This window comes from Silurus aristotelis (assembly GCF_946808225.1).
Source record: "Silurus aristotelis genome assembly, chromosome: 6".
NCBI classification, from domain to species: Eukaryota; Metazoa; Chordata; class Actinopteri; order Siluriformes; family Siluridae; genus Silurus; species Silurus aristotelis.
The window spans coordinates 16,902,474-16,930,314 of record NC_139579.1 but is presented as its reverse complement, the minus strand read 5'-3'; the positions used below and the strand labels follow the sequence as shown (position 1 = coordinate 16,930,314).

General features: G+C 37.6%; 2 protein-coding genes across 3 annotated transcripts in view; one reads left to right on the top strand and one right to left on the bottom strand.

Annotated features, from left to right (window-relative positions):
- The window catches only part of myo6b (myosin VIb), a 36,556-nt gene extending 32,415 nt beyond the window's left edge, over positions 1–4,141 (top strand). For both annotated transcript variants that reach the window (XM_083543610.1, XM_083543611.1), the window contains exons 31-32: positions 199–417; positions 2,883–4,141. In XM_083543610.1, the coding sequence (XP_083399736.1) occupies positions 199–417; positions 2,883–3,082 (419 nt within the window). In that variant the 3' untranslated portion in view covers positions 3,083–4,141. The remainder of the gene's footprint in view (positions 1–198; positions 418–2,882) is intronic.
- On the bottom strand, positions 4,062–27,841 carry impg1b (interphotoreceptor matrix proteoglycan 1b). Its single transcript, XM_083543635.1, has 17 exons — positions 27,283–27,841; positions 22,617–22,832; positions 22,078–22,244; positions 21,965–21,993; positions 21,329–21,360; positions 21,197–21,240; positions 20,986–21,114; positions 20,432–20,490; positions 19,485–19,987; positions 18,677–19,371; positions 18,188–18,277; positions 12,491–12,695; positions 12,203–12,413; positions 11,203–11,388; positions 10,911–11,094; positions 8,848–8,931; positions 4,062–4,590 (listed from the first exon to the last, which is right to left on the bottom strand). The coding sequence occupies exons 1-17, from the start codon at positions 27,350–27,352 to the stop codon at positions 4,504–4,506; spliced, it is 2,991 nt and encodes a 996-aa protein (XP_083399761.1). The 5' UTR covers positions 27,353–27,841; the 3' UTR covers positions 4,062–4,503.

The window sequence follows — 27,841 nt, the reverse complement described above, 5'->3', positions numbered from 1 at the left end:
CTAATGTTATTTCTCTGATTGAATCAGGTACTGGCTTGCCGTTAGTCAGTACTCTCTATTGAATCTTTTATTCATAAAGGACACTTCAAATAGAGATCAGAACCAATAGTTTCTTCGATTTTTTTTATATTATTGTATTCTACTTTGTCTTGCTTGCATGCACATTCTAATTTATTGGTAATGTCATTCCAATTTTAGCCCAGCAAAACCCAGCTCCTCCAGTTCCTGCCCGGCAGCAGGAGATTGCCGTGAATAGGCAACAGCGCTACTTTCGCATTCCTTTCATCCGCCCTGCAGATCAATATAAAGACCCCCAGAATAAGAAGAAGGGCTGGTGGTATGCCCATTTTGACGGCCCCTGGATCGCAAGACAAATGGAGCTGCATCCAGACAAACAACCCATTTTACTGGTAGCAGGTAGTCCAGGTTTCTAGTGCCTACATCAAGCATTTTTTTAATTAAACCTCCACTCATAATGTGTTTTGAAATAACTGATATTTTATAGAGACCATTCCTAAAGCTACAACTTCTCGATGGTTCACTCGGTGTAAATTTCCTTCTCTCTCTTTTTATCTACTTGTAAAAATAAAAATTGTAAATTTGTAGAGAATGGTACCATTTTGGAGTCAACGTATCTTCAAATCTACAAATTGTAACTCCAGATGAAAGCGTTTTGATCAATCTGGCCATAAATATTAGCACTTCGAGTCCTGAAACTTGACTGGAACTGGGTTTTGATGTAAGATTAATCAAAAATATTCTATGCATAAAAGAAGCGAATTCTTTACACCCGTGGTCTCCAACCCCCGGGCACCGGTCCGTGTGTCAATTGGTACCGGGCCGTACAGAAAGAATACATAACTTACATTATTTCCATTTTATTTATGAACTGATTCTAAACAATGTTTTATTTTGGAAAATGACCGGATTCTCTCCGCCACATCTGTCTATGACTCTTGATGCATGTCATGATGCCTCGGTCACAGGTCTTACCTCCATCCGCTACCTTCTTAAAGGGGCTGCTCCGGCCGCTACTACATTACCGCTAAATTCAGACCCCCAAACTAGCAAAATTCACGTTATCATATTTAGAAAATACCAGTTTTTATGCCGGTCGTATCGTTTTATTTTGTTGTATTTATCCGCCACACCTTAAAGGCCGGTCCGTGAAAATATTGTCCGACATTAATCCGGTCTTTGGCGCAAAAAGGTTGGGGACCACTGCTTTACACTACGGTGGAGGATATATGATGATGGCTTGTTTTATCTCCCTAAGCCATGGAAAATAGATTACGTATACATAGAATCATGGACTCCCTGAAGTAGCTGAAGGTTTTAAATGAAATGAAGTGTAGTCATTAAATGGTAACATTGTATGATTATGTAGTGATATTTGGTGTCGAGAACTGGTCTCTTTCTCTGTGTTCTTCTTCACTTGTCTCTGGATGACTTATACATGAAATGGTGTCTTAACAAGTTAGATTCAGGTAGTTTTATCCAAAATGCAAACAGGAAAAAAAAAATACAAGAACTAATTTAGGTTACTAATGCATTCTGTAATGTTTCGTGGTATTCATGCGAGAACAGGCAGAACCTGAGGCACTGTTGTGTTTTTTTTGTCTCAAAACTGATTACCCATAAACGCACAAACCCTGTGGAAAAAAGAAGTAGTCTTACTACTCAAAAACTTAATTACACAAATTATGAACTTCATTTACATATACCTCAGACTGAAGAATTTGGGAAAGTTTTGTACAAACGTGTTTTGCATTAATGTTTATTGACCGCAGTGCACACATCGATTGCAGTTATCCTAAGAGCTACAGTATATTACAAATGGCTTTTGAGTGAATAGAAAACATGTCTTTTGTACGCGTTAATCACAGAGCATTTTACACCTTTATGTTTGGCATCATGTACCGTTTCCTGTGAAAGTGTTGGAGAAGCAAGACCAGGTGTGTTGTTTCTTCTCTACACAAAATCGAAAATTGTATATATTAGAATTATTGTATGCATTTATTGTCTGTATATGTGTTAAAAAACTTTGTTGGCAGACCTATAGCCAACAAATAGTATTAAAAGTAAATACTGAAAGTAAATTATACTATCACTATGTTTTAAAAGATATTTAACTTGCTTTCAGTAATTGCATTAAATAAGGGTGCTCTCCATTAATCTCCTTATGTGTTGGCAGTGTGGTTTGGGACACTGTTGCTGCACAAGAAACTTAATTGGATGCATTTCTGTGTAAATTGGTAAACAGAATTTTCTGTAATTCATTCATTCTGCTGCTATCTTGAGTTGTATCCCCAAAGAAAGACTAGTGAGTATATTCAAGAAATCATGCAAGCCTAAACTATGGCACTACCTCCACCATATTTAATCAATAAGCTTTTATGTATGGATCATGAGCAGATCCTTTCTTTTTCCAATCTCTAGTCTTTCCATCACTTTGGAAGAGGTTAATCTTTTTTCAGGATTTTTTTGTGACTTTTCTCTATATTTCTATGCAAATTCCAATCTGCCCTTATAATTTCACTAATATGCGGTTTTGCTTGTTTTGATATGTCCTCTATATTTCTGCTCTTGAAGTCCTCATGTTCCATTTAACCATCTCAAAAATAAGTGTTTTCAGACAAAGATGTTTGAGGCGCATACAAAAGGCTCTATTAATGAATAAATCAACACTGGTTACTAGGTTTCAGATCTTGATATGAATATTAGAAAATGAAAGCCGAAACTGTGTTTTATTATCTCATATCTGGCGTTTTTTTTTTTGTTTTTTTTTTACTGTAATGAAAAATATATAAATGTTTATTCGGAAAATCTTAAGCATATGCTTTTATTTAATGAGTGAACGTGTGTTGCTCTGTGTTTTCTAGGAAAAGATGATATGGAAATGTGCGAGCTGAGTCTGGAGGAGACGGGGCTGACAAGAAAACGTGGAGCAGAGATTCTACCACGCCAGTTTGAGGAGATCTGGGAGCGCTGCGGTGGGATTCAGTATCTAAGGAACGCCATCGAGAGCAAGCAGGCTCGGCCCACCTACGCCACGGCCATGCTCCAAAACCTTCTGAAGTGAAGAGCATCTTTAGTTTCTTTGCAGCCTTTAAAGTCTGGGTTGACACCAGAGCTTCAACACAGGGACCAGCACCGCTCTCATCTACCTGCTCCTTCGAGGAAGAGTTCATGACCAATGTAGATTTATTTTTCTCTCTTCTTTTTTTGAGTCTTCTCTGTCCAATCGTTTGTTTTTGGTTGAAATGTATTTTGCTGTGGTAATTGGAATTTTTGATGCACGTTCATACAATACAATTGTTGGTCACTGAGTTTGATCTTTTTTTTTCATTTACTTCATTTATTTACATCACTGTGTCTTTAACCTTGTTATTAAAGATTGTGGGTGGTATCATTTTGCTCTGTTCTCTGCTTTGGAGAATTCTTGTCAGTACATTCATTTTGTACATCAATGTTAATTACAGCGATATCAACCCTAGACCTTTCCCACACTAGAGAATTTCTATAACATCTCCTGAGCTCTTGAAAGAAAGCACAAGAATTACGTAGTGAATCATGATCTACAGTGCATTTGTTCTTGTAAGCACTTTATTGGACTTTAGAACTAATTACAGTTTGCGTTCGAGCATATTTTTGAGATATTAAGATGTATTGCGCAATAAAAACCATTTATTACCAGATCTCTGCTGTTGCTCTACAGTAGTTTTTCAATGATGTTTTTTGAAATTAATAAACTGTTTTATGTCTATACATAGTTTTAGTGCATTTCAAATGTAGATGTGACAGAAGCCCACCAGCACTGAGTAGTTGCCCACAATTTTGATTGCTTGTAAATTTGCAGTCTGACTTGTGTGTCCCCGATTAGCATGTTTTCAGTGACACAGATCAACATGAAATATACTTGACCAGTAGTTTTGTTGGATTAGAATAAAATCCATTTTCTACAAAAACGTACTGTGTCGGCATATTTTACACCTGCTGGTTGGTGGAAGAAAAAAGAAATTCACATTCACAAGGTACATAAACCGCAAGTCAGATTTGTAACTTCAACAATTCATTGGTGTATAAGCCTTTTTTCTCCCTGTTTTCTGTAAAAGTCAATAATAAAATGATGACAATTAAATGATGATTTTGTCTTTTGTTATGGGGTCAGCACACAAATTAATGTTTTAATTCATCAATGTTTTAAAAAAATGACAATATAAAAGCCAGAACATTTTCTTATAGAATTTTAGTAGCTCTAGATCATTATTGGAATGTAACTAAAGCTGCAGAAGCTGATAATATAAGAACACTGGAGATATAATGTCTAAACTAACTACATTTTGTCTAATAACAATGATACGAACAAATCACACACAGCTTCACGGGTACATCTTGACAGTGGGTAGGCCTCGAACAATGCTTTCGCTGCTCCTTGCTCTGCTTTTGACCCTTGCTGCTAATTTGAGCTCAGGCAATGTGACCGTCCATGAAATACCACAATCATAACACAGTCACTTCAAACCCATCACTGTCAGATCCTTTCAGAAGACAACAGGATGTTCTGTGTTCATGAGACAGCCTCCATGTCTGTAAAAAACAAAAACAAAAAACAGTTACACAATTAGATTTTTTTTCCAGATGAATTTAGTACTAAATACATGTAACAGCATCATGTCAGATATTTAACAGCTATGATAACTTTTATCCTTTGGGATGTTCTGCATTTGTTTTGCATTAACAGCTATTGTCAACTTTGTGTTTTGCATGTGATGCCAAATCAACACAGATATTCGCAGCATCAACGGTAAACAAGTTTTGCACATTTAAAATTGGTAAACTGTATACACAGCTTGTTAGTAACAAAAGGAGGTACCCATATTTTTCTCCTTTTATTTCCTAGCATGAACATAGGGAGGTGGTAGCTCAGTGGTTAAGGCATTGGGCTTTGGATCAGAAGATCACAGGTTCAAATCCCACCACCACCAAGCTGCCACTGCTGGGCCCTTAAGCAAAGCCCTAAAACCCTCCCGTGCTCAGTTGTAAGTCTCTGGATAAGGGCATCTGCCAAATGCCGCAAACGATAACGTAAACATAGAGACGCAAGTTGAAAATATAGTGATGGTGACTTCACTTTTTCAAGCTACAGTAAGTATCGGTATTCCAAAGATAAACAATTTGAAATACAGTGAGGAAAATAAGTATTTGAACACGCTGCTATTTTGCAAGTTCTCCCACTTAGAAATCATGGAGGGGTCTGAAATTGTCATCGTAGGTGCATGTCTACTGGGAGAGACATTATCTAAAAAAAAAAATTCCAGAAATCACAATGTATGATTTTTAAACTATTTATTTGTATGATACAGCTGCAAATAAGTATTTGAACACCTGAGAAAGTCAATGTTAATATTTGGTACAGTAGCCTTTGTTTGCAATTACAGAGGTCAAACGTTTCCTGTAGTTTTTCACCAGGTTTGCACACACTGCAGGAGGGATTTTGGCCCACTCCTCCACACAGATCTTCTCTAGATCAGTCAGGTTTCTGGCCTGTTGCTGAGAAACACGGAGTTTGAGCTCCCTCCAAAGATTCTCTATTGGGTTTAGGTCTGGAGACTGGCTAGGCCACGCCAGAACCTTGATATGCTTCTTACAGAGCCACTCCTTGGTTATCCTGGCTGTGTGCTTCGGGTCATTGTCATGTTGGAAGACCCAGCCTCGACCCATCTTCAATGCTCTAACTGAGGGAAGGAGGTTGTTCCCCAAAATCTCGCAATACATGGCCCCGGTCATCCTCTCCTTAATACAGTGCAGTCGCCCTGTCCCATGTGCAGAAAAACACCCCCAAAGCATGATGCTACCACCACCATGCTTCACAGTAGGGATGGTGTTCTTGGGATGGTACTCATCATTCTTCTTCCTCCAAACACGTTTAGTGGAATTATGACCCAAAAGTTATTTTTTGGTCTCATCTGACCACATGACTTTCTACCATGACTCCTCTGGATCATCCAAATGGTCATTGGCAAACTTAAGACGTGCCTGGACATGTGCTGGTTTAAGCAGGAGAACCTTCCGTGCCATGCATGATTTCAAACCATGACGTCTTAGTGTATTACCATCAGTAACCTTGGAAACGGTGATCCCAGCTCTTTTCAGGTTATTGACCAGGTCATTGACCGTGTAGTTCTGGGCTGATTTCTCACCTTCCTTAGGATCATTGAGACCCCACGAGGTGAGATCTTGCATGGAGCCCCAGTCCGAGGGAGATTGACAGTCATGTTTAGCTTCTTCCATTTTCTAATGATTGCTCCAACAGTGGACCTTTTTTCCCCAAGCTGCTTGGCAATTTCCCCGTAGCCCTTTCCAGCCTTGTGGAGGTGTACAATTTTGTCTCTAGTGTCTTTGGACAGCTCTTTGGTCTTGGCCATGTTAGTGGTTGGATTTTTACTGATTGTATGGGGTGGACAGGTGTCTTTATGCAGCAACGACCTCAAACAGGTGCATCTAATTTAGGATAATAAATGTAGTGGAGGTGGACATTTTAAAGGCAGACTAACAGGTCTTTGAGGGTCAGAATTCTAGCTGATAGACAGGTGTTCAAATACTTATTTGCAGCTGTATCATACAAATAAATAGTTTAAAAATCTTGTGATTTCTGGATTTTTTTTTAGATTATGTCTCTCACAGTGGACATGCACCTACGATGACAATTTCAGACCCCTCCATGATTTCTAAGTGGGAGAACTTGCAAAATAGCAGGGTGTTCAAATACTTATTTTCCTCACTGTATGTCTATTTGAGCAGGCTACCATAGCTAAATATGAGAAGTTTATATTTTAATATTGCAAGTAGTGTCTGAATATATCTGTTCAGAGAGAACTTTATTTTCCCATTGTTTGGATAATAAGCCACTGAGCACTTTATTAGGAACAATCTACACTAATACTGGGGCCTCCCTTTGCTTTCAAAACAGCCTCAATCTTTTTCATGGCATGGATTCCACAAGATGCTGGAAAAGAATCATTTGAGAATCAGCTCTGATGTTGACATGATTGCATCAAACATTTCTGGCGGATTCTGCAGGTGCTCTTTTATGCCTCAAATCTCTTGTTCTACCACATCCCAAAGGAGATTCGGATCTGGTGACTGGGAAGCCCACAAAAGAACATTGCGCTCGTGTTGATGAATCAAGTTTGAGACGGCTTCTGCTTTGTGACACGATGCTTTATCATGCTGAAAGTAGCTCTTAGAAAATGGTCAATTGTGGCCAGGATCATGTGGCACATGATCAACAGCAATACTCAAAAAGGCTGTGGCATTCAAGCAATGATTAATTGGTATTAAGGGCCCAAAGTGTGCCAAGAAAACATTCTTTGCACCGTTACACAAAGTCCACCATGTGTGGACCGTTGACACAAGGCAGGTTGAGTCCATAAATTCATGCCGTTGGCATCAAAATTCTCACACTACCATCTGTGCACCTCAGTGGAAATCAAGATTTAACAGACCAGGCTGGGTTTTTCCAGTCTGTCCAGACTTGGTGAGCATGTGCCCAGTACAGCCTCAGCTTTCTGCCACACGATTGCATGAATAAAAATGGTGTACAGGTGTGACTATTAAATTCCTTCCCCATAGCCTCTTTTTGCAAATCATGACGAAAATTAATCCGTTTTTTGCGAGTCAGTTGGCCATCTATTTCAACCGCGCTCACTTTCTCTACTCTATATGTACTCTTTATATAAACAGAACCAAATGTGTAAAATGGGAGCTTTTAAATGATATGTAACAGTGGCTAGGACAAAGAGTATCTTGAGGTTTTGTCGTGTTGAAATAACACAATTTGACAAGCCTACTTTGTTCCAGATTGAGGTGAGGTGAGAAAAGCTTCTGTGCATAAGTCCACTTCTCTTTCATGAGCGATGAGAGATGATGTGAACTTTCTTTGCTCCGGCTCACCAGGACTAACACTCTACTTGCATTATGTTTTTTTATTTTAAACTGAGAACGGAATAATGTTTAATATTCCCGGCAAATGTAACCTAGTTAATGCAGCCACTTTCTGAGTGAGATAAATATTTACTGAATCCCAAATGGCTTTGTTTTACTCGTAATGGCTTTGTTTGCGTGGCCGTATATTAACATATTGAAAAAAAATATAAATATGACTCATTTAATAGTGTGTGGTCAAAAGATTCCCAACATCATGAACATTAAATGTATAACTAAATCCACAGCTTCACACGTTGTTGAAACATCACACGAATGAAAAACTTACCCCAGGGTCACAAGGTGCTTAACTCACTACATTCATTTGCGGCCAAATTAAAAACTAACCACCTCGTCACCTCAGCAGATCTGGAACACAACATGCTCGCTAGGGATTTTTTTCATCAATAATGAGCATGCAGTGTTTGTGAGTATGTGTTGTTATTTTTGTATTCCCTAGTGAGTGTACACACAAGTACAACCCAAGGTGGCCGTTTGTCTGAATGCCAGAGGGGAGAATAGAATTTGCAGTGTTCTTTTGTGCGACTGAGGTACCTGTCTGAGGTCATCACTGTATTGTTAGTCCGTGTATTAAATGTCGGCCACCTTCTTGTGTGTTTCCTGAGCTCCTCATATAGACATTTGAACTTTTAGAACCCTTACCTTTTCTATATCAATTTGATTTAAATATGTATTTGAATGTTGCGATTTAATGGCACTAACACATGTTGAGGACAGTACAGGTTTATATATTCATTTGGCCTAAAAAACATTGTTTATCCCTCTTTTTTGCCACATTTTGTACTCCACAAATGTATACAAGTGAATAACCGAGAACTTATACCAAAACTGAGAGCTTACCTGGACATGTGGTATGCAGTGGTGGAAACCAACTATTTCTGATAATAACTTTTCTGATTTTGTTGTGTAGAGCTGCCTGGGAATCTGTGAACATAATAATAGGCTGTCATGATTACAATTTTATGGTATATCTGTTAATAGACAAGCCAGAAAGTAATTATACTGGCTATAAAAACAAAAAGCATGTCTAGGCAGACATGACATGCTGCTGCAAAAGCGGCTGGTTTTCATTTGTTGATGTGGGGAACAGATGGATGCAATGAATGCACTTAAAATGTAATATGGCATTTCTTGTTTTGCCAAATAAAGGATCTGTTATTTTTAACACTCAAATCATTGTCCTTAATCAATCTGAGTGTTAAAAATAACACTCAGATTGTCCTTAATCAATCTGAGTGTTATTTTTAACACTCAGATTGATTAAGGACAATGATTTGAATGCAGCAAAAGAACAATTTTAAACATGTACTCTCCTGCATTGTATCTGAAAGCGCTCAAGGTGGCACTGAAAATAATAGAAAAAGATACAGTACACTGGAGTGTAATAATGCAGGAAGTGTCTTTTTAGATAAGTAACAACAGTTGGGTAATATTTCATTTCCTGTTCATTTTGGCATTAATTAAACTCCTACAAGCATAAGAATATCTAATAGGATCACTTTGACTTGCAGTCAGAAAAAGCTTGTTTTTTTTGCTGTCAATGCTTAAACAAAACTGCACAAACCTATTTAAAAGTTTTATCAAGCTTTACTAATTTCCTCTGAGAAACAACTCAACATTATTTCTCAAGCCTATTAGTGTATTCGACATTTAAGTCTCTAAATGACTTTCACATTAATATATAGCTACACTATATGGACATTGATTAATATATACTATTTGTATGTGTTGTTTTTTTAACATCCCATTCTTCATCTTTCTATTTTATAACATTTGCCCTTTTTGGGAAGATGTTCCATCAGATTTGGAATTGTGCTTGTGGAGATTTGTGATCATTTAGCCACAAGGGTGTTAGTAAAGTCAGGCAGTGATGTAGGGTGTAAAGGCCTGAGGTAAAGTCAGTGTTCCAATTCATCGCAAAGGTCAGAACTTCTGTGAGCAGGCCACTTTCACAGGATCTTTCACTTGAACCCATGTAAACCATATTTTCATGGAGCTCCCTTTGTATACATGGGCATTGTGATGCTGGAACAGGTTTGGCTCTCCGAGTTCAATCCAAGGAACAATTTAATGCTACCACATCCAAAGATGGAAAAAAAGGAAAAATCAGGTTTTTGTTCCTGTATTAAATATTATGCACCGTTATTATTTATCTACATCATCACATAACAGTCAATGTAGATAAAATATATAATCAATCAACAATCATAAACCTGGTTAGAACATTTTAACTACTATATAGAGATTGTATGGCATGAAACCAGCATCTCAACAAACCATGCACTAATTAATGTTTTTAAATAAAGAAAAAAATGCAGTAATTAGTGCAGCTAATTTTGATTTGTGATAGAAGAGTATCTGCAAGAGTGAAAGGGAAAGTTTATAGGACTGTGGTGAGACCTGTGATGTTGTATGGATTAGAGACAGTGGCATTGAGTAAAAGACAGGAGGTGGAGCTGGAGGTAGCAGAGCTGAAGATGTTGAGGTTTTCGTTGGGAGTGACGAGGATGGACAAGATTAGAAATGAGTTTATTAGAGGGACAGCGCATGTAGGATGTTTTGGTGACAAGGTGAGGGAGGCGAGATTGAGATGGTTTGGACATGTGCAGAGGAGGGATATGAATTATATTGGTAGAAGAATGCTGAGAATGGAGCCACCAGGAAGGTGGAAAAGAGGAAGGCCAAGGAGGAGGTTCATGGATGTGGTGAGGGAAGACATGCAGGTAGTTGGTGTGAAAGAGGCAGATGTAGAGGACTGGGGGGTATGGAGACGGATGATCCGCTGTGGCGACCCCTAATGGGAGCAGCCGAAAGAAGAAGAAGAAGAGGAAGTGCAGCTAATAAGTTGGATATTTGTAAAAGCCATTCATTTAGTTAAAACACTATTTAAGCTGTGACTTTACCTCAATGCTCAGGTGCATGTTTTCCACTGAGTAAAATGAGCTCTGGTCAGAGGGTTGAGATGAGCCAGAGTCAGTGATTGTGGGTGAACTGATGCTGGACACATGAGTCAAGACACCATCATCATTCTCAAAAACTGGATTCACTCTCATAATTCTTTCAGTAGGCAGGGGAGAGTGTGAATGCCTGTAATGTACAATTGAAAGGATTTTACACTGAAATAAAAGAAGATGAACAGACCATATCAATTTGATAAAAGAAGTAGCGACAGACACACAGACAATTTGCTCTTACACTAGTGTCACTGTCTTTCTGGTTCGTATACATTTCCTGTTAATGTACACTAACAAGCCTATCACAGCACCCACCACTGTGAGACTTCCCATCAGACAGAGGACAAATATTAATGGCTCAACTGGCAAAGACACCAGCTCACTGCAGCGCTCTCCATCATAGAACCAATATTTACCTGCAGGACATCTAGAAACAGTTTTAGTGTTAGATATGATACAGTCAAACAAGTAAAAAGTAAAAGTAAAACACGATAATCTTTATTATTAATGCTACTAAAGGGAATGACTAGATTTGGGGAACTATAATGAAAAGAGTAATGAAAAGTAATGAAAATAAATGATAACCTACAAATCTACTCAAATAATTCAAAGTAGCGACTCAAATAAAGCACTAAAATTTACATTTAAGATCATGTGGTGGTTAGATTTAACAATAAAAAAAGATTATTATTATATTAATATAATATTTGTTTTATTATTATTATAATAAAACAAGCTCATATGATTACAGTGATTTCCCCTTAAAGAATAAATGGTTCTATTCTTTTTCAGTGTCATAGAAAGACGATTCTTATGCAAATTAGAATCTTTTTTAATCTACCATCTCTGATATACAGTTGAATTCCCATGGCTTTTTTGTAGTTGCACTACATTTTGCACAGAACAACAACAAATAGATATAAAAAAAAAAATGTATTGTATGATGAAGCACCTTGGACGAAGATCTTTTTTCTTAACCATTTTTCTAACTTTTTATAACCTTTTACATGCACTGAATAACCAGGTTTTCCAAGCTTAAATCCAAGTGCCCATCATGATATCAGGTGACATCAGATTTGATTGATCCAATTTTTACATGACCAGTTCTACTGATTATTTCATCTCAACTAGTAAATACAACATTGTCATCAATGAATCTCAGGGTACTAGAACTTCTTGAGACAGTAAAAAGGTACATATAATACTACTTTGCTAAAGAATTTTTAGAACCTTCAGAGTACCTGCAGCTGGCTCCATGTCCTGGTATGTTCTCACATAATCCTCCATTGAGGCAGTAGTTGGGCTGGAGGTTGCAGATGCTTTGACAGGGCAGACCGTCCACTGTACTATAGCCAGGGTCACACAGGCACTCAGCCTCAGTGGTCAGAGTGTTCACCACACAGTGAGAAAACTCATTACAATCCATATACTTGCATGGATCATTGTGTTTACCTGGAGAGGACCAAGCAGATTGATGCCTCTACCCATATATGATGGATTGGTAATGATGAAATCTGTTATATCCTTACCTGATTGGGTGTCAGTTTCATTATCCAGCCTCTTTGAGGAAGTGTTAATAAATTTATTAGAAGTGCAATGAACAGTCTTGGTGATCTTATCCATCACTGGTTTGGACAAAGTCATCTCATTGTTTACTACCATGCTGCCGTTTCTGAAGTTGAGAATATGCAACTCCTTAAATCCAGTTAGATTGGATTGTAGAAACTGGAGCAACTGGAGGGAATTAACAAAGCAAATCCGTGAGTGGCTTCAAGGATAAACTGTTTATACACTCAGATATTACACACTGTAATTTTCCGAAAATGGCAACAAAGAATCATTTGATTTTGGTTCAACTATGAGCTAAACAGAAGTTAATTAGCATATGTCTGATGAGTTATTTCATGCTTGGAGATAAAGTGTAATTTTTTTGTCAGTTGGTAAAAAAAATAAAAAGAAAGCAATTACTGTAGGTGTTTGCATATGATTAGTTCTTCTGCATCATTCTGTCTACAGCTCTCTCTGTGTGAAAATGAGGTGTTGGAGTGAAGATGCAGTGCAAATGAGTTTGCGTTCCTGCCTAAAGATAGCCAGAGACTAATTTTAGTTGTTGTATTTTCGAGACTATTTGTTTCTCAGAAATTGTAACTGTATATCAAGTCAAGTAGATTTATTGCCATTACAGTATTTGTTTGCAACTTTGATTATTATAGACAAAAGACAAAATATATATATAGACAAAAGTATTGGGACACCTGACTTTTCCAGCAATAAAGAAAGTATTCTTTCCCAAACTGTTACCGCAAACTTGGAGGCACACATTTGTATAGGATGCCTTGGATGCCGTAAATGTATGTATTTCCATCGCTTGAACTAGGAGATCCAAACCTGTTCCAACACGACAGGGTCCCTGTGCACAAATCCAGCTCCATGATAATATTTGTTAAAATGTGATGGAGTGTAAGATCTTGAGTGGCCTGCTATAGAGCTCCACAGCCCTATTGAATACCATTGGGATTTACATTTGGTAGCTTGGTACACAGTTTGGTAGTGCTGGAATTTGTACTTGTGCCGTTCTGATGCAGAGTCCAATGTCTTCACCACTGAGCTATCACCTCTTATGGGATGAATTGGAATGCTGACTGCACCCAGGCCTCCTGATCCTATATTAGTACCTGACTTTATTAACGCTCTTGTGGATGAATGAGCACAAATCTCCACAAGCACAATCCAATATCTAGTGGAACAACAAACAACCAAAATTGGTTGTCAACCAAATGAATTAACTTAGTTAATATATTAATATAAGCAATATATTATTTTAGTTAGCTTTCCATGATATTATTCTAAATTCTTTTGTAAATTATGAAATTTAGATGCCTCATTTTGCAACATTTTGATAAACTAGTTTCAGGTGTGCTCATTAAAAGTCTTTCCCTGTACATGGAAAGGTATAACATTTACTATATTGTGTAGCATGAGAAGGTCACAGAAAATGATTAAATGAGAGGATTCACTATAATCCTTTTTATATAGAAATAACTGGATTGGAGTCTGTAAACTAAAATAAAAATTACAAACACAGGAGCCCATTTTATTTGATTAAAAACACAGTTGCTGGCTTGCCTTATTTTTTGTAACACATACTTTAAATGTTTAAATAATAATGCAAGGAGTTAAATGGTTTTTTTTTCTTGGAGATGTAATTAGGTAAGAATGTAACTAGTCAATTCAAAAAATTCAAGTAAACTGTAAATACCACTAAAAAATCTACGAGTATAGTCATTAAGTATTATTACCTACAAATGCATGTAGCATGATTTGCTATAATGCTAGTAATTTATAATTAGTGAGGAACAACAGAAACAGGACATTAGTTGGCCATAAGTATAAAATCAAGTGAGGAGAAAAAAAAACACAATTGTCACTACATTGCTAACTAGGAATGTCTTTCTACTTTGACACATTGCAAATATGATATTAGTTGACAAAAGATATGATTTTAGCTTATGTACTTACTGAATCTTGGTATTAGGAAACTTTCTTTTTGATTTTGAAATCAGTAATGACTCACTCATTGATTGATTGATTGATTGATTGATTGATAGATTGTTTCATTCATTCATTAATTCATATATATATACAGTGAGGAAAATAAGTATTTGAACACCCTGCTATTTTGCAAGTTCTCTCACTTAGAAATCATGGAGGGGTCTGAAATTGTCATCGTAGGTGCATGTCCACTGTGAGAGACATAATCTAAAAAAGAAAAACCAGAAATCATAATGTATGATTTTTAAACTATTTATTTGTATGATACAGCTGCAAATAAGTATTTGAACACCTGAGAAAGTCAATGTTAATATTTGGTACAGTAGCCTTTGTTTGCAATTACAGAGGTCAAACGTTTCCTGTAGTTTTTCACCAGGTTTGCACACACTGCAGGAGGGATTTGGGCCCACTCCTCCACACAGCTCTTCTCTAGATCAGTCAGGTTTCTGGCCTGTCGCTGAGAAACACGGAGTTTGAGCTCCCTCCAAAGATTCTCTATTGGGTTTAGGTCTGGAGACTGGCTAGGCCACACCAGAACCATAATATGCTTCTTACAGAGCCACTCCATGGTTATCCTGGCTGTGTGCTTCGAGTCATTGTCATTTTGGAAGACTCAGCCTTGACCCATCTTCAATGCTGTAACTGAGGGAAAGAGGTTGTTCCCCAAAATCTTGCAATACATGGCCCCGGTCATCCTCTCCTTAATACAGTGCAGGGGCCCTGTCCCATGTGTAGAAAAACACCCCCAAAGCATGATGCTACCACCCCCATGCTTCACAGTAGGGATGGTGTTCTTGGGATGGTACTCCTCATTCTTCTTCCTCCAAACACGTTTAGTGGAATTATGACCCAAAAGTTCTATTTTGGTCTCATCTGACCACATGACTTTCTCCCATGACTCCTCTGGATCATCCAAATGGTCATTGGCAAACTTAAGACGTGCCTGGACATGTGCTGGTTTAAGCAGGGGAACCTTCCGTGCCATGCATGATTTCAAACCATGACGTCTTAGTGTATTACCAACAGTAACCTTGGAAACGGTGGTCCCAGCTCTTTTCAGGTCATTGACCAGCTCCTCCCTTGTAGTTCTGGGCTGCTTTCCCACCTTCCTTAGGATCATTGAGACGCCACGAGGTGAGATCTTGCATGGAGCCCCAGTCTGAGGGAGATTGACAGGCATGTTTAGCTTCTTCCATTTTCTAATGATTGCTCTAACAGTGGACCTTTTTTCACCAAGCTGCTTGGCAATTTCCCCGTAGCCCTTTCCAGCCTTGTGGAGGTGTACAATTTTGTCTCTAGCGTCTTTGGACAGCTCTTTGGTCTTGGCAATGTTAGTAGTTGGATTCTTACTGATTGTATGGGGTGGACAGGTTTATTTATGCAGCTAATGACCTCAAACAGGTGCATCTAATTTAGGATAATAAATGTAGTGGAGGTGGACATGTTAAAGGCAGACTAACAGGTCTTTGAGGGTCAGAATTCTAGCTGATAGACAGGTGTTCAAATACTTATTTGCAGCTGTATCATACAAATAAATAGTTTAAAAATCATATATTGTGATTTCTGGATTTTTTTTTTTAGATTATGTCTCTCACAGTGGACATGCACCTACGATGACAATTTCAGACCCCTACATGATTTCTAAGTGGGAGAACTTGCAAAAAAGCAGGGTGTTCAAATACTTATTTTCCTCACTGTATATATATATATATATATATATATATATATATATATATATATATATATATATATATATATATATATATATATATATATATATATATATATATGTATTCATTTATTAATTCATTTAATTATATCTTTGTTTATTTAGTTATATAATTTATTAGGACCCAGTCTGGTTACAATTGATTTGCAGCATATTCAGGGATCACACAAAGTGAAATATACCCTGGAGGGGATTGCAGAGCTGCATGTACACACATTCAGACACTACTTGGGGTAATTTTAGTGTATGTAGTAGTGTTCAAAGGTAAACTTTAGAAACCCCCAAAACAGCAGAAATATGTTTTTCTTTTGCCCACAGCTCTATAATTTTTGGTCAAGGTATTTAAATACAGTCTCTACTACACTGGAAGTACATTTGCAACCCTGCCCATTGATTGCTATTTTTGGACTTCCAGATGAAGCATCTAAAAATAAACTGTATGCAAAAGAGAAAGTTATTAGTTTCATATCCTTGTTGGCTAGACATAATCTTCTCCTACAGTGGAAGTCCACTGTCCCACTTTTTCAATCACAATGGCTAAAAGACACAGCAATTTTGATCAAGCTTGAGGAAATTAAATATACTCTTAGAGGATACACTGCTAGGTTTTTTCATAAATGGCAACCATTTCTTTCATATTTCACAGGCCTTCAAGTTTTGTTATATATATATAGTAATTGTATATCTAAAATATAAACTTTGCTTATGTTGGGTCAACCTGACCAATCTGACCAATCTTACCCATATGTGGGCCGTCTACAAACTGTTTGCACAAAGTTGGAAGCACACAATTTAACTCTCTGTATTGGAAATTAGAGCCCAAACCTATTCCAGCATGACCCTGTGCACAAAGAGAGAGCTCCATAAAGACAAGGTTTTCCACGGTTGGAGTGAAAGAACTCAAGCGATCACCACAGAATCCGGACCTCACCCCCTCTACATCCACTAAAACATTGGGATGATTTGGATTTTTCGTATAACATAAATAACTGACTACTTCTCTAATGCCTATTAGCCAAATGGACAAATATCCTGACACATTCCAAAATACAGTCCCTGATGAGTGAAGGCTAGGCAAAAAAGGCTAGGCAAAAAGGAATTTCAACAAGCACGTCTGAGAAAGCTGTCCATATATTTTTGGGAATATAGTACTTTAACTGATAATTTCTAGCGGAACACATGTTTGCTTTATGCAGTTATCTGGCTGACAGGAAAAGGACACAGCATGCTCTTCTTATGCTGCAGCCCCTCAAACACACATGCTAAAAAAGCATTTCAGCTCACCATTAATGAAAAGAGTGATAATATAAGTTCACAGATACTTCCTCGCAACTTGAATCCTGTCAATCCTTCCAAATTTTTTTATACCATTCTTTATAAAGTATAAAGACAAACCAGCCCATCTGGCACCAATAACAATGCCACAATCAAAATGTAAGACATCACATGTTCTTAACGTTTGATGTGATCATCAAATCTGTGGCTGACCCTGCGCTCTGACCCCAGCTGGTATATGCGAAGAAAGAATTCCACTGTGCTGTAATCTACATGTGACAAATAAAGGCTATTCTTCAAAGTGTCATTAGATAAATTTAATATGTATTTCCTATGCTTCAGTATTGGCTTGGCCTCTGGCTTTTCTGTTGTCTTCTCTCAAAACAAACAATAGCATTGCACTTTGATCAAAATTTGATGAAAAGAGTGCAATATGTGCTTGAATGCAATACAGAGACACACTACTAAAAAAAAAAAAAAAAAAAAAAAAAAAAAAAGGAAAAAGTTCTTTAGGTTTTAAACAAAAAGAAAGCCCAATGAGGTTAGGGAAAGGAAAATATTTTATATTGGGCATGTTATGTTTTGTTTTGTTGTTATAAGGTTGGGCTGTTAGTATTAGTAAATATGAGATCATACTGTATATGAGATGTCTCTTAAAGTTCACTGATACCGGTATTGAGGCTAATGTCCGATGTTCCTTCTCACGTTGTTTACTGGAAGACTCTTGGGTTGGTGTCCTTCTGGATTCAGAAATTTGTCTCTGAAAATGTGATAAAATGTGGATGTAAGTTTTGCAAATATATTTCTGCTTATGGATCTAGTCATGACGTAGTCCACATGTTGCTGTTTTTTACTAATTAATCATCCACCAGTTCTGCAATGAAATATATATTTAATATATCATATCTAGCTTCTGTGTTTTTAGATATGAATAAAAAGTTGGGTATAAAGGACTTGGACAACTTGAAGACCTGGCTTGGTATATTTTCCAGCTCTCAATGAATTTGAACTTATAAAGCAAGAACATTTTAAAAACAGTGGTATTTAGCATCTATTATGGTCATTGCCCAAATAAAGACCAATGACCAACTGTGCAGTTGCAAAAAATCTTAAAGTTAGGTGTATGGACAATGAAATCTGAAAAAAGGTGACTACCTACTAGTTCAAGGAATGTGTTCTTCAGAGATGTATATCCAGGTGAACTTTCATTTGCAAGATCCTCTGAAAAGATCATGTTGGCAATCCGTATACTAAAGAACACAGCAACGTCTTTGTCTAGAGAAAGGTCTGAGGACTGGAAATTGTCTGTCTCTGATGGCAAGCCTTTAATAAAGGCACATGCTTTAGTCTGATGAGAAGAATGAGTGTGCATAGACTGTCCTATCTTATTGAGGAAATTTCCAGGTAGGTCTGAGGGTAAGTTTACAGAAGATACTGTTTGAGGGATTGATGTTGACGTAATATGCTGGGAGGTGTCTTCAGGCCTGGTTACTGAAGAAAACCTTAATAACTCTATTGAGTCATTTGTGCTCTGTACCTCAGAGTTGTGCATAAAACCGCTGGGTTGAGTTGTTTGGGAAATGACATCCAAAGCTCTAGAGGTACTACCTTCTGTGTTCCTTGCTTTAGGCATCTCAGCTGGGTTAAAGTATGGCATAACTGATATTTTGTGCTTAAATGAGGCTTCGGTTACATCAACTAAACCCTCTGAATACTGATTTGAAGTAGAAGCTCTTACAGCTTTAATGGAGTTCAAGTTCAGTGAGTTGGGCATAGCAGCAATTTCATTTCCATGAGCCTGTGCCACTTCAGACAACTTTGATGGGGACTCCAAAGTAGTGTTCCTCTTATATCCTTCAAAACAAAACAAAGTGGCTCTCAGCATACATCAGATTGTGTACAGAGCCAGACTGTTGTGCCCTGCATGTTGTATAAGAATTTTATTTCGCACATGAACAGGTCATTACCTTCAGCCTTAGTGAATTGATTTAGTTCCTCAGCTTCCTTTAGCTTGGAGCCACCACTTGGTTCAGGTGGAGATGGCTCTGTAATATCCACCAATGTAGTTACAGTGCGCAAATGCTTGTATGTTTCCTGTGTAGGAAATGTGCTCTCTATTGCCTCCTTATCCCTCCCTTGAGTTCCATTAGAAGATGTTTCTTCCCCTGAGTTGTTAATTGACTCAGCAGTCTTTTCAGAAATGGCTACTACTGCTTGCTCACTAATAACCGCAGGTAGATGTATTGGTTTGTCCGTTGATGGGTCTTTTAAATGATTTTGTGTAGTTGGTTCAATGCTGAGAGAATGAATTTCCAAAGGCAGGAATGTATTTTCCCTCAGAGCCTTTAATACCATGTCCTTCAGGGCTATTTCTGTGCCAGATTCTCCAGCAGTTTCTGAGGGCCCCATTCCTGTAGAGTCCACTGCTCTCTCAAACACCACAGCATAGTGCTCCGCAACACTCCCAGGACTGCTCATTTGTATAAGGAGAAGCTGTTAGTTCTTTCCACCATTCCTCCATTCCTTCCTTCCTTCCTTCCATCCTTCCTTCCTTACTTTCTTCATTCATTTATTTATGCAATTTATTCATTACTGTTACTATCAACTTTGTAACAAATAATTTAATATGCATCTCTATAATCACAATAATGTGCTGCACTGACTACATATTTACAATAATGTCAAGTCTGCTAGACTGAAGCGTGACCATCCAGGTACATATTAGCTTTACTGCAGTTTGAGTAGTGGTTATTGCAGAAATAGCTTGCATCTATTATAACTAGATTAGAATTTGCTCATAAACACTGCAGAGATAAAGCATAGGGCAACTATCCTCTGACACAAAAAGAAAAGTAAGTGAACTATTAATCAACAATTTTTATTGCAAAGTAATTTCTCAGACGATCCTACTCACTGAATTCCCAGCAGTCGAATCTCCTTAAAACCAGCAAGTTTGTTGAAAATTTGCTGCATCTGCAAAGGTAGAAAAAGGATCTCTTCATCTTTAATGCAGAAATGTAGCATTAAAAAAATACAAAACTATAAAATATTTATAATAATATCACCATGCCCCTAAGCTTATTAAACTTTACATAATCTCTCATAATGTGTTGTTTTTCAGCAGACTGGCTGTCCAGATAAGAAATAGACACTACATGTTTTTCTACAAATCTCTAGTTTGCCTTACTCCCTGCAGGTTTTTGACCTCTTTTCTTTGAGCTCCTTTCTATCCCCAAGCTTGTTTTGGATTTAGCAAAACCATGCCCTTGCAGTCTGAAGAATAAATCACACATACAAGCAATTAACCCATAAACACTGTAAAATGTGTTTGACAGAAATAAAGCATATTGAATTATGAGCCAATTACTGTAGAATACTGGAGATGACTGCGGGAAGTTATCATTGGAAAACACAACTCACAGTTTGGGACCTGCTATGGGTACAAAATGCTGAAAAGTTTGACCTCACCTGCTCATGAAGACTGTGGGGGGTATCCTGATATTGCAAGTTGCCAGGATCACTCTGCAGTTGACTGTAGCCTTGGTTATTCACAGTCACGCTGAACTCTATTATGTACTGCACAGCTGAGACCTTGGGCTTCAGGCAATCAGAAATCAAGCTGTTTAAAATTTATGTTTTACTTACATTCTATACAGCGCAATAGTGTTCCTTTTCATACCTTTTCTGAATCCATGATCAATTTCTCTTCGTGACTTTCCAAACCTAAAATTTCTATTCTTTTTTAGTTCATTAATAACATGAACAGATATGAAATGTTAGATCATGTATCATAAATAAACCATGGGCTTACATTCCTCGCCTGGTGCAGACGTGGTCATGGCACTGAAAAAAAAAGAAAAGAAATCAAGACGTTTATAAAGATATTAAAGAATCTTTAGTCTGAAAAGGGAGTTTTTCTGTCATCCATGCAACCTTCAAGATTCTGCATGCTTATGAGAAGTGTTCAGTTTCAGGGGCCATAGAGCAGACTCAGGGTAAAATATGATTAAAACTGAATAAGGGTTTGTCTTTTTCTCTTTTTGGCTTACCCAGAACTACCTGCACTCTTCCTCTCCCCTTTATCTATCTGTCTACACCTAATACTTTTATTCATAATTTACATTATATCATTTGACAGATTCTATTATCCAGGGTGACTTGGAATGATCTCTTTTATGCAGCTAAACAGATGAGGGTTAAAGGCCTTGTATTTTAACTCATGACCTTCTGATCAGATGTCTAACATCTTTAATTGGTTCTTTTTGGTGAATTATTAGAGTTATATGGAATGACAAGAAAGTTTAAAAATATTTTTGAATTGCAACATTTAAAACATTCCAGATGCTGAGAAAAATATTGCACTTATCAAACCACATTTTATTATTTAAAGAGTCTAAGAACAAAGCTAGATTATATAAAGCTACATCTATAAATGTTGCATACTTACTGCTCTTGAGTATGTTGAACACTCAATCTCTGTAAATAATACAAAGACATTAAGCACTCTTTTTCAGATATCGTAGATGTTGGTACGTTTGTTATCTATTAGAATGTCCTCACCCTGGCCATCATGCTGAGGTGTTCTTGGGTGCTGCTGAAACTATGGGCCAAGTCCTCCACACACTGTAGGTTTGTCTGGCAGGCATGTACCCACTGCTGGAACTCTGTAGTGTCAGGCACTCTGTCCAAGAAAATCTGGAAGGCTTCCCATACAGCTTCCTGGCAGACTAATTGATATCAAATACATGGAGTGTACCAGTCTAAAATATACCATTAGCATACAAAAAAATTACAGAATTTTTGTGATGTTTTGACTATTTGCCTAATAATAACTTTTTGATTTTATGTTCCAGCATTTGTCCTGACTGTTTACTAAATGTAAATCTGACCAAGAATGTTAAATTTTCTATGTGACAAAGATCAACTAATTAAAAATATTTTTTGCTTCTCAACTGCAGTTTTGGTCTTGGTTTTGGCAGTTTTCTGTCCCAGAAGGATTTTTGATAACAGCCACGCTTAATATGATTTATGAAGTAATGCTCTGTTGGACACAAATTTTGCCTTGTCCCTCTCATAGCTTCCAGTGTGTGTTGCCCAACCTCTCAGTTTGTAGAACGATTTGCGGCCGGCAATGACCTCTGCCATGTACTGCTGTGGACATGCTTTGACCCCAGTACTGAATAGTGCTGATTTCTTCACTCGGAGCCTTTTTAGGATAAGTGAATCTCGGACAGCTGACAGATGCCTGGCAGCTCGTGAGGCTTCGTGACTGTATTTGACATTGCTGTTCCCTGATAAATGGTCCCTGCTGAAGTCTGAAGACAAGAGAAAGACTTATTTTTATGTCAGTTCAGTTACATTTGTATAGCTTTTGATAATAGACTAGTCACAAAGGAGCTCTAAAGAAATTTGTATAACAATTTATATGTAGATCATTAATGAGCAAGCCAAAGGCAACAGTGGTGAGGAAATACTCCCTGAGATGACATTAAGAAGAAAACTGGTAAGGAACCACAATCAAATTGTCTTCTGGGTAACAACAGATAGCGGAATTATAATTTATTACTTCTATATTATATACTATATAGTAAAAGGTCTAAGTGTGCTAATCAGATGTTCAGTATAAGCATCATAGCTTCATGATTGTAGAATTCTACAGGATCTAGATTTTTATTATTTTAATAAATTAGGGTTAAATTGTTTCTGAGAAGTGTAATACTAGTAATGTACTAGTAATGCTAAACAGTATAATACTGCCCATGAAGAAAATTATACTGCTCATGAGGAAAATTATGTTTACAGTAAACTGGGTACACACCTCACATTTTAGCAACCATTTTATTTTATGTTCTCAAGAGACAATACTATAGAAATTCACTGGCAACAAAAGTGAGTACACCCTAAGTGAGCAGGTCAAATCTGTGTCCAAAGAGTAAATCTTTTTTTTCTTTTTTTATAAGCACCATTGTTATGTATCACTGCCTTAATCCTCCTAGAAATGGAATTCACCAGAGATGCACAGGTTGTTGCAGGGATCCTCTATGTGACATTCCAGAGCTGCTGGATGTTAGACACATGGTGTTTCTCCACCTTCTGCTAGAGGATGCGCACAGGAGCTCAATAAGCTTCAATTATGAAGACATACTTTGCCACTGCATCACCTTCACCCTCAGCTTCCTCAGCAAGGCAGTTGTCATCTTGGCGGTGTGTTTGAGGTCATTATGTTGGAAAACTGCCGTTTGGTGCAGTTTCTGAAGGGAGGCATCATGTTCTGCTTAAGAATGTCACAGTACATGTTGGAATCCATGTTTCATTCAATGAACCACAGTTTCTCACTACCAGCACTCATGCAGCCCCAGACAATGATGCTACCACCACCACCATGCATCACAATGCACCGCTTCTGCGCCCTCTAAAGCAATGCTGGCAGCACAATTCTCAAATCCTCAGAAAGTTTGTTGCCATGAGGTGCCATGTTGAACACCCAGTGGTCAGTGTGAGAGAATTGTACTCAAAGGACCAAATTTTAACTGCTCTACTACAAGATACACAAAATCTTATGGTCCTGTCAAGCAAACAAAAACATTAACATGATTAATAGGATATGTGGCTTTGCATGGTTACACAATGTACAGCTGTTATCACTTAGGGTGTACTCACCCTAAGTGAGAGCAGCAATTAGGAGGATGAAGAGTGGAAATTCGGTAGGACCAGATGACATTCCAGCAGAAGCATGGAGATGTTTAGGAGAGATGGCAGTGAAGTTTTTAACAAGATTGTTTAATAAGATTTTGGAAGGTGAGAGGATGTCTGAGGATTGGAGAAGGAGTTTGCTGGTACCGGTTTATAAGAATAAGGGAGATGTGGAGACCTGCAGTAACTACAGGGGAATTAAGTTGATCAGTCACACCATGAAGTTATGGGAAAGAGTTGTGGAAGCCAGGCTGAGAGAAGAGGAGAATTATTTTTGAGAATGTTAATTGAGAAGTATAGAGAAAGTCAGAAGGAGTTGCATTGTGTGTTTGTGGATTTAGAGAAAGCGTATGACAGTGTGCCGAGAGAGGAGTGTGGTATTGTATGAGGAAGTCAGGTGTGTCAGAGAAGTATGTGAGGGTGGTGCAGGACAGGTATGAGGACAGTGTGACAGCAGTAAAATGTGCAGTTGGAATGACAGACTGGTTTAAGGTGGAGGTTGGACTGCATCAAGGATCGGTTCTGAGCCCTTTCTTGTTTGCGGTGGTGATGGACAGGTTGACGGATGAGGTCAGACAGAAGTCTCTATGGACTATGATGTTTGCGGATGATATTGTGATTTGTTATAAGAGTAGAAAGCAGGTTGAGAAGAGCCTGGAGAGGTGGAGGTACGCACTGGAAAGAAGGGGTATAAAAGTCAGTAGGAGTAAGACAAAGTACATGTGTGTGAATGAGATGGAGGGCAGTGGAGTGGTGCGATTGCAGGGAGAAGAGGTTTAGGTACCTGGGGTCAACATTGCAAAGTAATGGAAAGAGTGCTAGAGAAGTGAAGAAAAGAGTGCAGACAAGATGGAGTGGGTGGAGAAGGGTGGCAGGAGTGATTTGTGATAGAAGGGTATCTGCTAGAGTAAAAGGGAAAGTTTATAGGACTGTAGTGAGACCTGTGATGTTGTATGGTTTAATGACAGTGGCATTGGCTAAAAGACAGGAGGTGGAGCTTGAGGTAGCAGAGCTGAAGATGTTGAGATTTTCATTGGGAGTGACGAGGATGGACAGGATGTAGGACGTGCTCATGATGGAGCCACCAGGAAGGAGGAAAAGAGGAAGGTCAAAAAGGAGGTTAATAGATGTGGTGAGGGAAGACATGCAGGTAGTTGGTTTGAAAGAGGCAGATGTAGAGGACAGAGTAGTATGGAGATGGATGATCCGCTGTAGCAAGAGGAAGGGAAGCAGTCGAAAGAAGAAGAAGAAGAAGAAGAAGAAGAAGAAGAAGAAGAAGAAGAAGAAGAAGAAGAAGAAGAGACATTTTAAAGACATTAAGCCCTATTTATCAAAACGCACATTCAGGTCTGCGCTTACTAGCATTAATATGAGACCGTTTACGGACATATTAGTGTCATTTTAAAATTAAATTTCCTACATAAAGGCTACTGACAGTTAGTACCTGAATAATGAGATCTGTGCTTTAATGGGGTTTTTGCTTTCTAAAGGCTAAAACAGCAGGCTAGTGAATGTAGCAGTGGATTTGACAGTATAAAAAACACCAGAAACCGATCATGTAGTAGCTTACAGGGCTTGAAGTTGTACAACCATTGAATAAATCTGTTATAACCTATTAAAGCTATAGAAAAGGCCATCAACTGGTGAACTACTACTGTTAAAGTAGTTATTTAAGCAAATTTTAATTATTAGTTATTAAAGTTCCAACAGAATAAGCTATGTACTTGTAAAACAAAGAAACCCTTTAGCGATCCTGCAAAGTTTGTGACAATATTGGTATTCATGAACAGCAACGTTCTATAAAATTTTAGTTTTCTATAAATCAACTATCATGGATTCTATAACTAAGTCTTTGCTTAAGCTTATCCAATTACATGCATTTAACATTTAATTAAATTATTTATGCCAAACCAGAGTCTAGCTACAGGGCTGAAAATAGGTCAGAAAGAGATAATTTTTCACAGACAGCAATCCCATATTTTCCATTTTATTTAGCCCTTCTCATAAAATGAGCAATGATGATATGGCTTGTTTAACAAAATCTTTTCATGGAAGTATGGGTTTATTTTTTGCTGCTCAAAGAAAAAAAAAACTGTTTTGGAATTTTATGTAACTAAATCTTTACAAATTTTAGCTGAATAGCCCTGCAATATCCACGTTTGTGGTAAATGTCCTTAATCCCTGGGAATGCTTTGAAGGGCCTATGGTACAGCTACAAGCCAAAAAAGATTAACGTCCCACACAGCCACCAACAAATAGCCTTTTGTTTTACTGAGATAATGAATGGAATGCCCAAATATAATGGCAAAACCATTCAATCACAAGAAATTAGTTTGAAATGCTGTATAAAAGTTACTGCATCATACCGTATGATTCTGACTTAAAGACGAGCAAAGTGCAAAAATAAATTTTAAACTGCTTATAATGCGAATGTAAGGCTTATATTTTAGACCAAATGTTTAGTATAAGGGTCACTTATTAATGCAATTATTATGTTTGTATTGAAAAGCTTTTAATTATGTTAAAATGCATTTTTACAACTTCTGTATTTTAAATGTTAAACACCATAAACATAAACATAAACACTATACAATCATTAAATTATTTGTATATCTTTAAGCACATTATTCAGTAATGTTTATGAATTATCCAGTATTTACACTGAGAATAATTGTAAAGGTATGTAGTTAGGAGAAGACTGAATGTCAGGACAGGACCATGGGGATCAGCATATAAATTAAGCTATATGCCTTGACTTTCACTATGTGAGATGGCAGGTCTCTGAAAAGAGCCAAAAGCAGAGTTTAAATCATTGCAATGATCAAAACACAAATATATATTATACCTCGAAAGAACACAGAAAGGAAATGGGAGAATGCTATATGGTTAGGCACAGGAAGGGTGATAACAGTTAGATATGTAATAAATGTTTTAAAAGCTTAGCACTATATCTTTTATGGACTGGGAGCACAGTTCCCGAGCCTCTATTAAAGATTGCGACAGGGTGCAAATAAGCCAAGCAAACACCATACTGCAAACAGCTTTACACCTTCCTCCTGACTGCTAGCTTACCTTTGATTCTGCTGGCTTGGAGGGTAAACAAGAACAAGGTGAGGAATAGTCTTCTTTTCAAGGCCATCATGCAGGTCTGTATTTTCTTTTAGAATCAAACCCAGTTATATTAAGAATAATACATGTGGTGAAGTGTCTTAAATACAAAATTAATGTTTTGGTCATGCACAAGTTATGGTGATTATTGAAGGAAAGCTGATTGATGAGTGCGAATTCCCAGATGAATATTTGATCCTCAAGGGCAGCAGCGGTGGCACAGTCTGCAATGTGTCTGTGTGGATGTAGCCATTTGTGAAAAAATGGATGAGAAGTTAAAAAATGTAGATTCTTGTTTGGAAGTCATCTGTGCACAACTCACTCGTTCTTAATTACTTTGGCTTGCATGTGGTAAAAATTCATCCTCTTAATTGCATCCTCTTCATATAAACACAGATCCTCCCGACCAGTGTTACTGTCTCTCTTGTTTTGTCTGTCGTCCTCTTTCTGGTACTCTCTTCAAAACAAACATTCCACTTTATGGCAAACTCCCAAACTGGCAAGAGGAGGTGAGATCTCTGTG

Excerpts from the sequence above, each read along its gene's own strand:
- impg1b (XM_083543635.1), bottom strand. The coding sequence starts at position 27,352 with ATGATGGCCTTGAAAAGAAGACTATTCCTCACCTTGTTCTTGTTTACC. Across the intron at positions 22,833-27,282 it reads CCAAGCCAGCAGAATCAAAG|ACTTCAGCAGGGACCATTTA; the intron begins GTAAGCTAGCAG and ends TCTTGTCTTCAG. Across the intron at positions 12,414-12,490 it reads TGAAACTGACACCCAATCAG|GTAAACACAATGATCCATGC; the intron begins GTAAGGATATAA and ends GGTCCTCTCCAG.